Source organism: Aquarana catesbeiana, linkage group LG01, assembly GCF_042186555.1.
Source record: "Aquarana catesbeiana isolate 2022-GZ linkage group LG01, ASM4218655v1, whole genome shotgun sequence".
Lineage (NCBI taxonomy): Eukaryota > Metazoa > Chordata > Amphibia > Anura > Ranidae > Aquarana > Aquarana catesbeiana.
In genome coordinates, this window is record NC_133324.1 from 311,576,006 (window position 1) to 311,594,111 (window position 18,106).

General features: G+C 39.9%; 1 protein-coding gene across 3 annotated transcripts in view; it reads right to left on the minus strand.

Moving 5' to 3' along the window:
• Positions 1–18,106, minus strand: part of MYO18B (myosin XVIIIB) — an 885,307-nt gene that overhangs the window by 322,578 nt on the left and 544,623 nt on the right. For all 3 annotated transcript variants that reach the window (XM_073629436.1, XM_073629428.1, XM_073629423.1), the window contains one exon: positions 17,038–17,142. In XM_073629436.1, coding sequence (XP_073485537.1) covers positions 17,038–17,142 — 105 coding nt within the window. The remainder of the gene's footprint in view (positions 1–17,037; positions 17,143–18,106) is intronic.

The window sequence follows — 18,106 nt, forward strand, 5'->3', positions numbered from 1 at the left end:
CTTGGCTATCCTGTGTATTCTGTCTATGATTATGTCCCTGGGAGATGCTTCTGGAACAATGACGTGCATTAGTTCCTTCGCGTATCTTGGTAGTTCAGCAGGCATTATGGATTCGGGGACTCCACGCAGTTTGACATTGTTCCTGCGTGATCTGTCCTCTAAATCGGCCAGCTTGGCGCGGATCCATGTTTGTTCCTCCCTCACATCTTCACACACATCTATGACTTCATTAACTGTGGCTGTGCAGTCACTCATATTTTTTTCAATGCATGTCACTCTCTCATCTATAGTGTGTATGTCTGAAGAGATTTTAGCAAATAATGAGGAGAGATCTGTCATGAGGGAGGTCTGCAGGGACAGTAGTATGTCCTTTAAGGTGGTGTCCATCACAGGCTGCCCCGATGTGGGGAATGATGCCATAGATGAATGCAGGGCCTGGTTGCTGAGAAGGGGATTGAAAGCCTGGGCCTCAATTTGTGAAGAGGGCGGGCGCTGCGGCGGGGCATCGAGCCTCATCTTAGCTTTCGCTGGGCTATTTAGGAGGTGGTCGCCTTCCAGGGGGTGAGTGGGTAAAGCTGGGGGGTCAGATGAAGCGGATTCTACCGGGAATTCGTCCGGTAGGTCCGTGTAGGATTCGTTCGGCGCGGCCTGGCCAGCGCCATCTTGGCTTTCACTGACCTGCTCCGCCGGCTTGTAGGAGAACTCTGTGAGTTTCTTGGGCTTGTATTCCGGGTTTCTCTTTCTGAATACGCTGGCCATGATCCCAAGTGTCTCAGGAGCAAGGATGGCGCTGGATTTTGTTAGCTGTGCGGCCTGAGTAGCTATAGTATCTCCCCTGTGAGACGAGCTGAGGATTCAGGCGTCCATCTTCAGCTCCGGTCGGCCACGCCCCCCAACTGGTGGCCATTCTTTATGCACAACTTTGCACCATGCACTTTGCCTACATAACACTCCCCTAATGAAGTCTTAAAGTGGTATTAAACCCAGGGCCTTTTTTCAGCCGGAACATGCCACCCCCAGTGCTGGCCCTGTGCTTTTCGATCACCACTGTCACTTCTAAACACAGGAGCCTGGCTTCTGTATTTAGAAGTGCCAGCACTCCTGTTCTGGGCACTGCACTAAATCCTCCCCGGGGCAGCTGGTGTAATGTACAGGGGGGTGCCAATGGCATCACTAATGTTGGCCATGTAGGCATTGCCCGCTGCAATTGCTGGCACTCGCAGCATCTCTCACCAATGCCTGCCCTATCACACTAGAGCTGAGGAAGCTTCCGTTCTGACGTGTCTAATGACAGATCATGAGGAGGAGGCTGGAAGAAAGAACATATCCCCCACTGCACCAAGCCGTACTCATAGAGAAAGAGAATTTATATGGGGAGGAGTGATGGATGTACTTATTCTAGAAAGGGGAAGACAATCCTGTCAAGGATGAGGATTTCAGGGAGGAACCCTGCACTCTATACTTAGCGCCCTCCTGAACTCTGCACTCTGTATGTAGCACCCTCCTGAACTCTGCACTCTATACATAGCACCCTCCTGAACCCTGCACTCTCTAAGTAGCACCTTCCTGAACCCTGCACTCTGTATGTAGCACCCTCTTGAACTCTGAACTCTGCACATAGCACCCTCCTGAACTCTGCACTCTATAAGTAGCCCCCTCCTTACCCCTGCACTCAGTACATAGCACCCTCCTGAACTTGGCACATTGTATGTAGCTCACTCTTGGTATTTAATGCCCCTTTAAGACCCTCCCACACCTATTTGCAGTTGCAAACCCCCTCTTGGAAGAAGGTGGGGGGGTGATGGTTGAATTCCTGCACCTATTCTGGGGGGGGGAGCCCTGATTAAACCCAAAAGCATGTGATTGCTGCATTTGGGTTTTTTTTAGGCTTTCTTTCTCCTATCTTCACCTGGTGGTCTGGCCTGTGGTTGTTTTTCTTAACAGAACAAGATATCCTGAAAATGTAGCAGTTAAGAGTGTTGAGACAAACCATTTACATCAGCTTTACCCCAAAAGAAAAAAAATTGTTCCTGTAACTGTTTCTGTAGCTGATTATTAGGTGTGAGCTGGCGTTTGGCTTCAATTTGCTTGTACAGAGGTGTGTTGTTGGCCAGATCACCAGGTGAAAACAGAGGGGAAAATGCCTAAAAAAAGAAAACTAAACAAAACACATCTAATGATTGGTAAGCTGCATAATATACATTTTTTGGTTCTGGGTTTAATATCACTTTAAAGTTACAATAAATTCTGGATTTAAAAAAATTATATTCAAGTATGTGTGATTTTGGAAAAAGTTCCTGCACTACTTTGGTGTGATTTACAGTGCAACTTTGCCCCATAGAATATGAAAACTCGCATCATAGTCACACCACATAATCACAATGTAAATCTCATCAAAGTTGCATTGCAATAAGGTTAACCGAGCCATAAAGAAGATCAAAAAGTGAGAGATGATATTGAAATATTTTTAGAATAGAAAATAATGAGATAAATAGCAAAGAAGAAGCAATAAATGAGTAAACTTATTGTAATATAAATAGATTAAGAAAGAGTAAATTTTCATTGAAGATTTCATGCAAAAACAGAAGAGAAGGTAAAAAAAAGAGTATCTAGACGTGAGTTTTTAATTATTGATTTAAAAGTGATGTTTTAGTGTTGCAATGGGTTAGATCTGTGATGGGGTGAATTGCATCACCTCCACAACAGAATCTTGATATGGCGTCCCTGATCCCCCAAATAGTGGAGTCCCTAAGCAGTCAGCATCTGTGGTCGTTTGCTCTGGCCCACCTTTTCTAGTTATAGCTCCCCATTACATTTAAAATCTATATTATTAAATTGTTCATCTATAATGTGACTCTTCTTTTTTATCATAACCTACATCACCCGGACTGTTTTTGGTTTAATAATAATCACCCTGTTTGTGTATGCATATTTGGACACATCTATTCACTAGATTAGATTAGATAGATAGATAGATAGATATTTAAATATGTACAATTATATTAAACAGTTAACTCCTAGAATTGTTAACTTGTGAATACAACCATGGTAAATGTATTGCTTTGCAACTATTGGCATACATCATGTCTATATTTACCTCTGGTGTGTCTGGTAAAGTTTACAGTACAAATTACTTTCTGTGCAATATCCAAGGGACCAGATTCAAAATACTCCATAATAGCATCCTCAGTGTCCACTGAACTTGCTTTTTCACCCATTATATTCTTAGTGTGAAATTGAATTTCTTCTTTTATGTTCCCCCTGTTGCTAGAAATCTGTTTGATAAATCATACTGGCAATCTATTTCACTTTGCACATAGATAAATGGTGTGTTCTTAAAATAAAAGTTGCAGTGCTCTGCCTTTGGTCTTTTAAGGTATGACTATCAAGGGAAAATGGCTGCATGCAAGAGATTAAATTATAATAATCCTATCCATTCTGATATTGCTATAAACCTCCATGCACAGAGCCATTTAAGTCATCACAAGGTAAGTAGGATCAACTTGAAGCAGACTAACACATCTTGCTTTCCCAGGGAATGTAAAATATAACGTGTCAATATTTTTTAACATTTTAGCTTCATATATGTTTTATGAAATATCAGCTAAGCAATTAGACATGGCAACACTGCATTTAAGGGTGTTTTATATGGGAAGAGATTCAGGGTCAGGTAGAATGGTTTGGACAGTTTATATATACATAGTGTGTACGCTATGTGAAAATAAATCTGCAGAAAAAAATAATTTTACAAACAACAGGGCTTAATAACTGCTTTCCAAACTCTGATTTTAAAAGCCTAGGGTTGAGCTTAAGGTTCAGTCTGAACACAAGTTGGCTGTTTGGGCCTTCAAGTACACACCCAAACAAATACCCATTCAGGGGGAGCCAAAGGTCATGTATAATAGTATAAAAGTATAATGACATTACTACCACGATTATACATGACAGCTTCCTGTTGTCAACGGTTGTTGACCCCTTTTCTACCAGGGTGTGTCTTTAACCACTTGCCGCCCGCCACATAGCAAAATGACGCCGGCAAAGTGGTTTCAATATCCTGACCGGACGTCATATGACGTGATCAGGATATTAAGCCGCTGCATGCCCCCCAGTCTGACACACGGCAACTCCAATCTAGGTAAAGAGTCTCTGGCAGAGCACAGCCCCCCTCGGATCCCACCCAGGACCACCAGGGAAGCCGCCCAGGACCACCAGGGAAGCCGCCCAGGACCACCAGGATGGCCATTCACACTGGACCACTAGGTATGCCCCCCAGACCCCCCCCTCATATAAGTGCACGTATCAGTGCCCATCAGTGCCATGTATCAGTGCCCATCACTGCCTAGCAGTGCCGCCTATCAGTGCTCAGCAGTGCTGCCTATCAGTGCCCATCAGTGCCGCCTATCAGTGCCACCCATAAGAACCCATCTTTGCAGCCTTTCAGTGCCCATCAGTGTTGCCTATCCGTGCCCAGCAGTGCCACCCAGTGCCACCCATGAGTGCCCATCAGTGCCACCTATCAATGCCCATCAGTGCTGCATATCAGTGCCACCCATCAGTGCCGAATATCAGGGCCCATCCTCAGTGCCCATCAGTGCCCGCTCATTGGTGCCACCTCATCGGTGCCGCCTTATGAGTGCCTGTCAGTGCCGCCTTATCAGTGCCTATCAGTGAAAGAGAAAACTTACTTATTTACAAACATTTTTAACAGAAACAAAAGCAAAACTTTTATTTTTTTCAAAATTCTTTTTTTTCAAAAGTCTTTTTACATTTTTTTAGCAAAAAATAAAAACCGCAGAGGTGATCAAATACCACCATAAGAAAGCTCTATTTGTGGGAACAAAATGATAAAAATTTAGTTTGGGTACAGTGTAGCATGACTGCGCAATTGTCATTCAAACTGCGACAGCACTGAAAGCTGAAAATTGATCTGGGAAGGAAGGTGTATAAGTGCCCTGTATTGAAGTGGTTAAATAGTGGATCAGTGGCCTTATGTTTACAGAAGCCATTCAAAAACAACACTGGATAAATAGACATTGAGTGGCCAGTCTGCCTTGTAATAACTGTGTACCAAGTTGTTATTAGATGTCCTGGTAAGCAGGGACACTGTACCAAGTTGATTCCACGGGCTGGTTACCATGTGATCACTGTGATTGGTCATTATAGTGATCACTTGATTTATAATGTTGATCTCTCCCCTTCCCCTGCAACAGGTGAAGGAGAGAGATCAAGTACTCATGAATGGGAAACGAATGAATGCATCAGTTACAGCAGCTTCATTCATTCAGTTTCAGTGACACATAGATTTTTTTAACCCTTTCATGCTCCCTTCTCTCCTTGCACATTATCTTAATGCTGTCTCTATATGACCTGTATATTAACCCTTTCACCTCCCTTATCCTGCACTTCTGAACATTAACCCATTCTTCTCCATCCTGCCACTGTATGTAACCATTAAATTAACCTCTCCACCCCCTGCTCTGTGTATGACCTGTACATTCAATGTTTCTAGTTCACCATTCCCAAGATCCAACAAGTGTCTTTTCCAAAAGATTGTGGCAAAACAAGAGATTGCCTTGGGGTCTCTATTTTCCAAAAAAGGTGATCATTTGGGGATTTTTCATACTATTGTGGCATTTTTTTTTTCCTTGTCAAATGTGTTTATTATTTTTTAAATATAACAAGGATAGACAAATTGAGTACATACAAGGATGGTGGTACAATATTCAAATAGCAATAAAGCTAAACATATTGATTTATGAACAGGATGAGTACATAGCAATGTAAAAATGTAGCGAGTAGAGCATCAAATAAACCAATAAAGTATTACATCAAAAGCATTAGAAAATTCCATCAGAAGGAAAAAAGTAGGCTAGTGACTACTGGTTAAATTTGCAAGAGCAGTAATATATAGGTATATATTAAAAACAGAAGAGATAATGTGTATATACAGTATCTCACAAAAGTGAGTACACCCCTCACATTTTTGTAAATGTTTTATTATATCTTTTCATGTGACAACACTGAAGAAATGACACTTTGCTACAATGTAAAGTAGTGAGTGTACAGCTTGTATAACAGTGTAAATTTGCTGTCTCCTCAAAATAACTCACACAGCCAATAATGTCTAAACCGCTGGCAACAAAAGTGAGTACACCACTAGGTAAAAATGGCCAAATTGGGTACAATTAGCCATTTTCCCTCCCCGGTGTCATGTGACTCGTAAGTGTTACAAGGTCTCAGGTGTGAATGGGGATCAGGTGTGTTAAATTTGGTGTTATCGCTCTCACTCTCTCAAACTGGTCACTGGAAGTTCAATATGGCACCTCATGGCAAAGAACTCTCTGAGGATCTGAAAAAAAGAGTTGTTGCTCTACATAAAGATGACCTAGGCTATAAGAAGATTGCCAAGACCCTGAAACTGAGCTGCAGCACAGGACAGGTTCCACTCAGAACATTTGTTGCCATGGTCGGCCAAAGAAGTTTAGTGCACGTGCTCAGCTTCATATCCAGTGGTTGTCTTTGGGAAATAGACGTATGAGTGCTGTCAGCATTGCTGCAGAGGTTGAAGGGGGGGTCAGCCTGCCAGTGCGCAGAGCATATACCGCGTGCTGCATTAAATTGGTCTGCATGGTTGTTGTCCCAGAAGAAAGCCTCTTCTAAAGATGATGCACAAGAAAGCCTGCAAACAGTTTGCTTAAGACAAGCAGACTAAGGACATGGGTTACTGGAAACATGTCCTGTGATCTGATGAGAGCAAGATAATCTTATTTGGTTCATATGGTGTCAAGCGTGTGTGGCGACAACCAGGTGAGGAGTACAAAGACAAGTGTGTCTTGCCTACAGTCAAGCATGGTGGTTGGAGTGTCATGGTCTGGGACTGCATGAGTGCTGCCGGCACTGGGGAGCTACAGTTCATTGAGGGAACCATGAATGGCAACACATACTGTGATATACTGAAGCAGAGCATGATCCCCTCCCTTCGGAGACTGGGACGCGGGGCAGTATTCCAACGACCCCAAACCCACCTCCAAGGCAACCACATGTCTCCAGACCTAAACCCTATTGAGCATCTGTGGGGCATCCTCAAACAGAAGGTGGAGGAGCACAAGGTCTCTAACATCCACCAGCTCTGTGATGTCGTCATGGAGGAGTGAAAGAGGACTCCAGTGGCAACCTGTGAAGCTCTGGTGAACTCCATGCCCAAGTGGGTTAAGGCAGTGCTGTAAAATAATGGTGACCACACAATATATTGACACTTTGGGCCCAATTTGGACATTTTCACTTGAGGGTGTAGTCACTTTTGTTGCCAGCGGTTTATACATTAATGGCTGTGTGTTGAGTTATGTTGAGGGGACAGCAAATGTACCCATTATACAAGCTATATACTCACTACTTTACATTGTAGCAAAGTGTAATTTCCTCAGTGTTGTCACATTAAAAGATATAAAAAAATATTTATAAAAATGTGAGGGGTGTACTCACTTTTGTGAGACACTGTAAGTACCACACAATATTAAAAGAAAGGTAGAAAACAAAAAATAAGAGTAGATAGAGAGAGGAAGGTAGAAAAAGGGGGGGTGGGAATGGGGGGGGGGGGGGGGTTACAAGTGGTGATGTGATCCCAAATGAATAGAATTTACAGTCAAGGCAAATAGAGTAAATTACCAAGGCAATTATAGAGTGTCATCAAAGTCTGGAGGTAAAATTTTTTTAACCCAAAGAAGCCAGACTTTCTCAGATTGACCAATTCTATCTCTTTCGATTGCTTCCATTTTAGCTTGAATAAGAGCTTTATTAGTTCTGTATATGGTTTCAGCTAGAATTAAATATTTATTTTCCATGCCTGAGCAATGGTTTGTTTTGCGGCTGTTAGGAGCTGTCAAAGAAGGCAAAATTGATTCTGTGTGATCCCATCAGGAATCAGGTTTAATAGGGCTGTAGCAGGATTGTGCTGTATAGGTGTATCAAAGATTTTGGAGGCAAAAACTGCCTTCTAGAATTTTTAGGCAATTGGGCAATCTTACCAAATATGAAGCTGAGTGACAAACTCTGAACAGCCACAAAAACAAGCTCCAAGGTAATCAGAAACATATTTCGATATTCTAGCAGGAACCAGATACAAACGAGTTAGCACCTTAAAGTTAGTTTCCATAGCAACAACATTAGAAGAAGCAGTCTTAGTGGCGGACCATATGCTAGACAATTCAGTAGCATTAAATGAGAGATTAAGGTTCAGTTCCCATTTGGAGAAATATGAGGGGGGACCAGCATTAGTACTAGCTAAAAAATTTTTATAGAGAAAGGAAACAAGTTCTCTAGCATGAGGGTCAGAAATACATATGCGTTCAAAACGCAACATCTGGGATAGTTGGGAGTCGAAATTGAGATAAGGTTGGAAAAAAAATTTGATTTTCAAAAACAGTTCCGATTGAGGAAGTCCAAATTTATCACACAAAGTAGGAAAAGAATGTATGGAAGAGGCAGATACCAAATAATATAAAAAGGATAAATTAGCTGTATTCCGTGCTTTGAAAGAATTCGGAGCGATCCAGCCAGGGTTAAAAGCAGGTTTTTTTAACAAAAGAAAAGAGCAGTAAATGAGGAAATTGAAGGCCAAGAGAAGTTTTGAATCTGTCCCAGATGGATAGATAATGTTTTGTGATAGGATTGCGAATAAGTAAAGTACGATCAGTTGGTCTTAACCATAACATGTTAGATACTGAAATAGGGTCACAGTCAATAGACTCAATTGTTACCCATAAATACATTTCTTTGATTGTATGGTATTTTGGTAAATGTGCAAGGTGTGCAGCATGATAGTAAGCAGAAATATTTGGGAGACCTAAACCTCCGCAGCTTTGTGGGAGACAGAGAGTGGATTTAGAGGTTTGAGGTTTTGTTTTACCCCAGATAAAGGAGATAATTCTGCGCTTTATAAGCCGTAAAAAATTAGATGGAACTGGGATGGGCACGACTCTAAAAAAGATATAAAAATATAGCCATCTTAATAACATTAATTTAAGCTATCCAGGATAGAGGGATAGAGGACCATTGTGATAATAATTCAGTAACCTGTTTTAGTAATGGAGGGAGGTTAGCTGAGTATAAGTCAGTTGTCTTAGGAGTGAGTTGAATTCCTAGGTATGGAAGTCTATAAGGTGTCCAAGAGAAGGGAAGTGAATCTTTAGCAAGCTGAAGGTCTGAAGGAGGCAAGGAAATGTTGAGTGCAGCTGATTTTTTTTATTTGTATTTTTTATTATTATTTTCAGCATTTTAGAAAATTCCAAACATTATCTTGAAACATATACAATGCAATTTATCTTATCAGTTCCCGTCCTCTCCCCTCCAATAGTGAAATAGAGGGAGGGGGTGGGAACCACACAAAAGGAAAAAGAAAGAGAAAAGAAGAAAAAAAGAGGGAAAGAGGAAAAAAAAAATCCCAAAGGAAGAAAAAGAAGGGGGAGGTTGGGGGGGGCTATGAGAAATGTAAACATATAGAACTATCGAGGAGGTACAAAAACTATAAGGTTAATTGATATTAATTAATAAGTCATACTCTAATTTACCATCAGGGTCTGATATTATTTCATAATATAGTTCAGTTTTCTTAAATTCAAACCATTTTGCCCATGTCTTAATATATTTCCTGGTTAGCCCTTTATTTCTACGGGTTATTTCTTCAATTAGACGGAGCTTGTCAACCCTTCGTAGCCACTGTGAGATAGTAGGTATTAAACTTTTTCCCCAGTATAGTGGAATCAAAGATTTACAAGCGTTTAACAAACATGGGGTCATAGACATCTTGTATTGCTCTGATGTTTCCTTCGTACAATGAAGTAAAAACGTTAATGGTTCAGGTTTAATTACTCAGTCCAATATCAGAGAGATCACCTTCACCACTTATTCCCAAAATTATCAGATTTTAGGGCAGAACCACCATATGTGCCCATGTGTAGCTTGCTCTCCACACTCCCTCCAACACAGGGGCGAGGTTGAGTCGGACATTGCATGTAAATTTACTGGTGTATAATGCCATTGAGATAAAAGTTTAAAGTTTACCTCCGTCATTCTACTCTAGGTGGAAGGCATATAAAAAAAATTTAAAAAAAAAAATGACGTGGGGTTCCCCCTAAATTCCATACCAGACCCTTCCATACCGGTGACCCCGCCCCCCTCTGATGCACGGTGACTTGACGGGACTTCCCTGTGACGTCACGGGGAATGCCACAGGGAAGTCCCGTCAAGTCACCGTGCGTCAGAGGGGGCGGGGTCACCGGGTGGCCCCGCCCCCCCCCCATTATTTAAGAACTGTCAGACGAGGAGCGCCGTCACACAGCGGGAGCCTCCCTCCATGCCAGCATGGATTGCGGAGCGGCCCGGAGAAGAAAATGAAGAAGAAGAGAAGACCTGAAGGGTCTGGTATGGAATTTAGGGGGAACCCCACGTCATTTTTTTTTTTTTAATTTTGGCCGGGGTTCCCCTTAATATCCATACCAGACCTGAAGGGCCTGGTATGGAATTTAGGGGGACCCCCACGTCATTTTTTTTTTTTAATTTCGGTTCGGGGTTCCCCTTTGGGGAATTCCCATGCCGTTTTTATCAATGAACTTCTATGTGTATTGTCGGCAATGCAATAGCCGCGGGTAGTTTTAAATGAGTTTTTTCCTTCAAAATGTCATTTTGCTGTCAGACTGTTCTAAACACAGGAAACATGCGCCCCTTTACAGGCACACTATAGACACCCCCCAGGTACGAAATTTAAAGGGATATTACACTTTTATTGATTGACTTTAAGTATTATTAAAATCACTGCTCCTGAAAAAACGGCCGTTTTTAAAACTTTTTTTTGCATTGATCCATGTCCCCTGGGGCAGGACCCAGGTCCCCAAACACTTTTTATGACAATAACTTGCATATTAGCCTTTAAAATTAGCACTTTTGATTTCTCCCATAGACTTTTAAAGGGTGTTCCGCGGCATTCGAATTTGCCGCGAACACCCCAAATTGTTCGCTGTTCGGTGAACTTGCGAACAGCCAATGTTCGAGTCGAACATGAGTTCGACTCGAACTCGAAGCTCATCCCTAATCACAAGCAATAATCCTGGGAGATTGGATGCCATCCATCTTTGTAAAAGATGCATACTTGCATACTCGCATTAGAGAGACATACCAGTAGTACCTATGTCTCCCAGTGGAAGTCATATATTATCAGTTTGTATGCTTTACTCTTTGGCCTCTCTACTTCCCTGCGTACATTTTGAAAGCTCCCATTAGAAGTTGACTTGTTAATCAGAGAGGAAGGTGTAAGAATATGATTTTACTTGGACGATATCTTGTTGCTAGCGCAGAGTTCAAATCAAACAAGAAGTTTGGCTGGATCATCAATCACAGCAATAGTCACCCGGAGGCAGTGAAGGATTCAGTGTACTTGGGTGCACGTTTCAACACAAGAAAATCACTGTCACTTGGGAGTGATTATTTTTAGTCCTGTCAGCTTCCCATCTTCCAGCAGCTCTGTGCCTCAAGGTTATTGGAATATTAGTGTTTACGACATGGTGAAAGGGGTGCAATGGCAGCTTTGGAAGTTTCAGTGTGCCTTTACCCGTTGTTGGCCTTTGGGGCCCCTCCTTCAAAGAACAGAACATCAAATTAAGTTCTTTCTTGTGGTGGTAGATCAACAGAATAATGCTGAAGAATTGCCACTTCATCATGCAAATCAGTTGGATCATCTTCTCAATCAACACCAATCTGATGGTGTGGTTTGCCTATGGGGAAACCCTTCTAACACAGAGGTGCTAGGACTTCAACACCTTGGGGATGGTCTTGAATGTCCTTAAATTAAAGGTGGCAGGCTGTAAATTGAGAGTGTTTGCTCCACAACTAGCAGGCAGTTCAGTTACAGATGAACAACAAGGCAATAGTAGCCTATGTCAGGAGTCAAGGAAGGACATGCAATCGTTCATTGATGGCAGAAGTGAAATCCATCATGAACTGGACACAGTTAGATCTATATCATATTATGGCAACCTACCTCCCAGAGCCAGAGAATCAGCAAGTGGACTATTTGTCCACAACAGCTGTAGACGACAATGAGTGGGTCTTGAGGTTGAAGGTGTTTGCCTGGCTCGTACACCAGAGGGGTTGACCTAAGATAGACCTCTTCTGTACCTCATAAAAACAGCAAGCTGCATGTTCCAAGGTTCTTAAATACCCAGGCAACAGTCATGAAACTGCTTACTTTTTTTTTGCATGGTCAATGTTTTTCCTCTGACTCCACTTATAGCCAAGTTCATCAGGAGATTATGGCAGGAATCAGTAGTGGCTCTGGCGATCCTGCCATTTTGGCCAAGACACCCTTGGTGGCAACTCACCATTTAACAACAAATTCTATTACCATTAATTCCAGACCTGCTGTTTCAATGTGAAATTGTTAATCCTTTCCTCTTTATTCAAATGATGGTGCTGGCCTGGGTCTTGATTGAGCAAATATAGTGCAGTAAGGGTGTCCAGAGCAAGAAAACATTATGAATCACTCCTATAATAGAGTATGGAGTCACTTAGCTCAGTTCACTGTTAAATGTGACTTTGATCCTGCAAAGCAACAGGTGCATTATGTGCTGACATTCCTCCAGTCTAACATGGTCAAGGGTCTTAGATTGAGTTCCCTCAACGCACGGGTGTCCGCCCTCACAGCGTTTACTAAGATAGAGTGTGCTACCAATCCCTTAATCGTTTAGTGCCTGAATGCAATACTCTGCATCAGACCCCCAAAATATAGATCCTAGCTGGTTGCTATAAAAAAAATTTCACTTTTGCAACAGTGTTAACAAATGAGCCCCTATGTACCAGTTTACAAAACAATGGTGCTGTAATTAAGCAGATACCTGCTTAAATATCTAAACTGCAAAATGACACATGCAAATGGTTCAGCTGTCATGAGCTGTTACTACTGACATCTCCTAATTTATTTATAATTGCCTAAGTAGTTATTCTGTACCTGTATCTCTGGATCGCCACAACTCTTTATTGATGCATTTTAAGCTTTGCATTTATTAGTGTCTAATAAACATAATTTTAAGTGTTCTATCCAATTTGTTGTCTGCACTGTGGATATCAATAATATTTTCATGATATCACGTACAGTTAATAAAATGTATGTCTCTCTGCACATAAATACATTATTAGAAGTAAAGCAATGCATCTAGGAGGATTGCCTTGCATAGAAAAACACAGAACTCTCTCTAGCTAATTGTCAGTGGTTCTTAGGCGGTTATATCATGCTTTGATGTGATACTAATTAGTCTACAGCATTTTCTGGCCTTTTTATCCTTCCTGATTTAATTGAGGAAAATGTATGGCTTGCACACTGTGTCATGAAAGCTGCTTCATACATGAGTGAGATCATGGCCATGTCTTTAATCTGTGATGTTTTTAAGTTTGCTGCCTATGTTACAGGCATATTAAGCAGCAGTTCTCTACACAAGTGCAAAATCCACCTACATCCATTAAGAAGCAGTCAGAGACAGAGGGAAAACAGTGCTAAAATAGAATCTTGTATTTAAAGAGGTAGCGGAAAGTATACATTCAGCTTTGGCTGATGGAGAATTTGTTATATTTACTATTGATTTACAGCCACCACTGTCAAATTAAAGAAAACTGATTGATTGTTTTTATGCTTTATATTGATCTACAGACAAGCAGGCACTTTAGAAAAAAACTGATTTGCAAAAGATAACTTGCAAGCTTGTAAAAGGCATGCTGTATACTATGGGCCTTTTTTCTAATATGAAACCAATGTGTCTACAATTATATATGGAGGAGACCTGATGTGATAAGCAGATTGCAAAACTGGCCATTTATGAAATTTTTGGGTGATTCACAGATTTTTTTTTCTATTTAGGTATACCTCATGAGATACTCTCATAAGGCTAATGTCCTAATAATTGCCCGTAATAAAAATGGTAACCTCATTTTTATTCACCCAACTGAAATGCTGCTTTGTCAGTGTCAGTTTACTACAGTTGGATTTAAAAAAAAAACCCAATCTAATTGGTTGCCATGGGTTTGTGCACTTCATATTGCTTTATCTAATACACCCATAAATAACATGTAGTGTGCAATACAAAAACACTGGAGGCAAACAACAGCACCCAGTTCTAGTATTGAACTACAGTGTATATATATATAGTATAGTATTGAACTACAGTATATATATAATGTTAAACTCAAGGCAAAAAGCTACATATATTATTGATACACATATGTGGGAGATTTATTACCTAACAAAGGATCTGAATTTCTGTCCACCTAGCCTTGAGACTTACATATCTCTCCCAGAGAGAAGAGCCAGTCTGATGAACATATTTTTTCTGCTGCAATTAAGCTACATGGTTAGGTCACCTCTCTTCCCCCGGTATATCATTAGACAGTAAAGGAGCAGCAGCAGGGGGATGAGGCCTTCTCTCTGTTCTTTTCAACTATTAGTAAGTTCTGTTTGGCTCCGAAGTATGCTCCTTACACTCCAAGTTTGAGTCCTATTAACATTTGTTGCTTTTAAAAATACATTTGAAGTAGGACCTAAATTTAAAAAAAATCCTAGGTTTCTATGTCTATTATGCTGAAAAAAACACATTTTTTTTAATCTTGTGGGATGAGGTGATGATATTATGGGTTAGAGGCTGCTCTGTCTTTCAATACAATATGCAAAAAGAGCATCTCGCATGGGACTTTGTTGCAGCCAGAAAATATTCTTGCAACCAATTTTTTAATTAAAAGAAGAAATATTTATTTGTACAAAGATGATTAAAAATTAGTCTTATACATGAATGCTCTGGTCTCTCAATGCACAATGTCAGCAACTTTTCTCCAAGCAGAGAATGATCAAAACAAACACTATACATAAGCAAATAACTGTGTTGCCACCAATCTCCCAAATTGCAACAAAATCCCACCTGAGATGCTCTTTTTACATACTTTTCTAATGTGTACACTGCTTGTGGTGTGTGTGTGTGTGTGTGTGTGTGTGTGTGTGCAGTGCAGTGTAAACTCCTGGGCCAGTTCCAGCATCTGTAAGAAAATTGAGCCAGGGCCAAAACAATGCATCTCCTCTGCAGGGCAGGGAATACCTTGGTCAGTTATGATTGGCCCAGTACAGGTGATAGCTTTTAGGCAGGCTTTCTCAGGGGGGTTCAAACCAGGATCCAAACACACCTGAGCTCATCCATAATAGAGATCCAGACACCTAAATGTACACCACTTTGGATCTCATGTCTGATGGTTTGCTCACTATGTGATCATGTGATCTAGGCTGGGAGTTGGGAAGCAGCATTATCTTATTTATAGCAAGAAATAGGTACTTCTTACTTAAAATAGTAATGTGATTCGTTAATGCTGACGTGTTCCCCATTGATTCATTTGAAGTGTGAATTTTAATGAGAGGTCCAATTTAATTACCCTCTGTATTGAGCTGCTTACATTAGAGACTTAAGGATATGTGATATGCTTTTGTATTCTCTGATTATGAATTATGACCAATGCTTTAAACTACTGAGTCTCAGCATATGTTATGTCAAGGGTCACTTGGCAACACTTTTAAAGCAGTAAGGACAGCTTGATAGTAAAAATATCTGAGTGGCAAACTAACTTTTTACTGTTTTATTAGAGATAGAATATAAAGTTTAAATAAAAACATTTTAGGAATACAAAATGTGCAAAGACAGGTTTATAATTTAGGACCAGAGACGTGCAGCAATTAGGGGACCACTAGCAGTTTGCAGACCACTGCAGTGTCTGGTAAACCTGTTCTAAAATATCATTATTATTGGCAGTTCACAGATCTCATCAAAGGTGAAATAATTTTACTGATTAATTCAGAAGCCCGTTTGCTTATAGCAAAGTCAAAGTAGTATTTGGGAAAAATAAAGGTTTTGGTTGCAGCTCCATTTACATAACCGGTTAGGTGTTCTTTGCCATATGTGTCCCATTATGGGGATTTTCCTTGATTTGAAATCTCTCCAAATTGAGGGAAATACTCTGACAGTTGTCATCATAACAAGCATTGCCATTGGATGATTTTACCTCTATTCCTGTTGTGGTAACAACTCAAAAGTTTTAAAGAATAGAAACTTCTTCATGTAATACATTGTCATAAAAAAAAAATATTTTTCCTGCATGTAAAAACATAGAATTGTGAACATAGTGTGTTAATGAGATGAAAGAAACTTTAATGCTCATAAGTTTTTTATATTGGCCAATATATTTTCTGTTAAAGTGTAACTAAACTTTTTTTTTTTTTTTGGATAGCGTGCAGAGGAAATAGGAAGCCTTTTAGGTTTTTATTGCTGCCTGTTCCCCCATTATGGAGATTCACCCTCTCTATTGGTTCTGTTTACCATTATCACTGAAAAGAAAATCCCACATTTTGGGTTGTCCTCAGAACAGTAATATGGGGGAAATCTTCCAATTGTAATGCTAGTTTAAGTTATCATGTTGACAACCAAGGATTTCCCTCACATTGGAGGGATCTCCTCTCACTTCCTATTTTGGCTGTAAGACAGGAAGTGAAGTAAAATCTTTACAATGGAACACAACACTGAAATGGGGTGTAAACTTCCTTTACCTTATCCAAAATGAAAAAAAAAAAACAAGTTTTGCCTTTACTTCTACTTTAAAGTATATACGTTGCTATTGGCTATGTAGTCATTTAGTAAACAATTGACAAAAAAAGAAGCAGCATTTAGCCTCATCTATTAAATTGTTGGTTCTTCCAAGCCATGCTCTTGCTGTCTGCTGTTCTTTGGTGCTACCAGCTGTACCTGCACATCACGCATTTTGAGGAGAACTAAGAAATGTTATTCCTGCCTTTCCAGAAAGAAACAACAGTACAAATACACCTCATTTTTTCTCTAAAACATAATTAGCGGTGTTATACTTTTCACTATAAGACTTGTTGATATACTACAACTACATAATATGAGAACCTGTTATTAAATTTAAATTAAATAATGGTGAGCTGACAGAATCATTCCCATTCCCTACCTGTTCACATAGGGTTCCAATAAGCCCTTCCAAGTCTTGTTTTTCATGAAGTACCATCTGTTTTTCCTCATACTCCTGCTCTAACTGCATCTCAAACTGTCGAAGCTAGAAACCAGAAGAGGACAAAAAGGGTTAAAAAATATTACTCTTCATGCAATCTGACTATTTTTACTTTCTAATTTTCTGTAATAAAAGTGACTAAACACGTCCGGAGCTACTTTTATTTCCTATATTTTATATACTTACAAATAGGTTTAAAAAAAATTTGATCTTCAGCAACCTACATTTTTTTCCCTCTTGGGGTACACATAACCTGGAGACATTTACCTTTTTCTGGCTCTGCCTGGTCGTATCTGCTTGAATCAGCCTGTTTTTGGTAGAGCCTGTTTATAGCCATATTGCTGGTTGTCCCAATGACAAGTTGCTGTATTCTATCATTTTTTTTTTTTTAAATAACAAGACTCGCAAATCTACTTTTGTTGTTCACACTGCTTAGCTAGCCCATTCTTCCAGGACTAATTCTCTTATTGATAACCAACCAGTAAGTCTGAATGCTTTGGCTGCAACTCCGGGTTAATCAGCAGGTGGCAGTGCAGATAAATTCTAAGATTACAATTCATGGTTCCCTGTTTTTTAAAAAAATGTTGCATAAAATGGTTTTAGTTATCAGCCCAAAAGTATGTAAATATATTTTATAAAAAGCGTGCATTTATACATGGTTACTTTTTTCACTTTTAGTATTCCATTAAATAATATGCAAATATATTCAATTAAATTAATGATTAATGACCATTTGTAGTGCAAAATATATGGCATGTATAAACAACAGCTATATTTTTATTTGTAACCAAATATGATTTTATATTAGTGATAAAAAAATGCTGTATTTGAATTGCTAAAATTGAAGCATTTGTTTGTTATTAATTAATGACCAGTTTTAAATGCCTTTGGCGACATCAGCACTTGCCAAGAAACATCTGGTATTGTTTTCCCTTTACAATTTGTTGGGCATTTCAGAAATGTAATCCCCAATGACAATATTTACTCTAAAATAAAAATATATTAAATT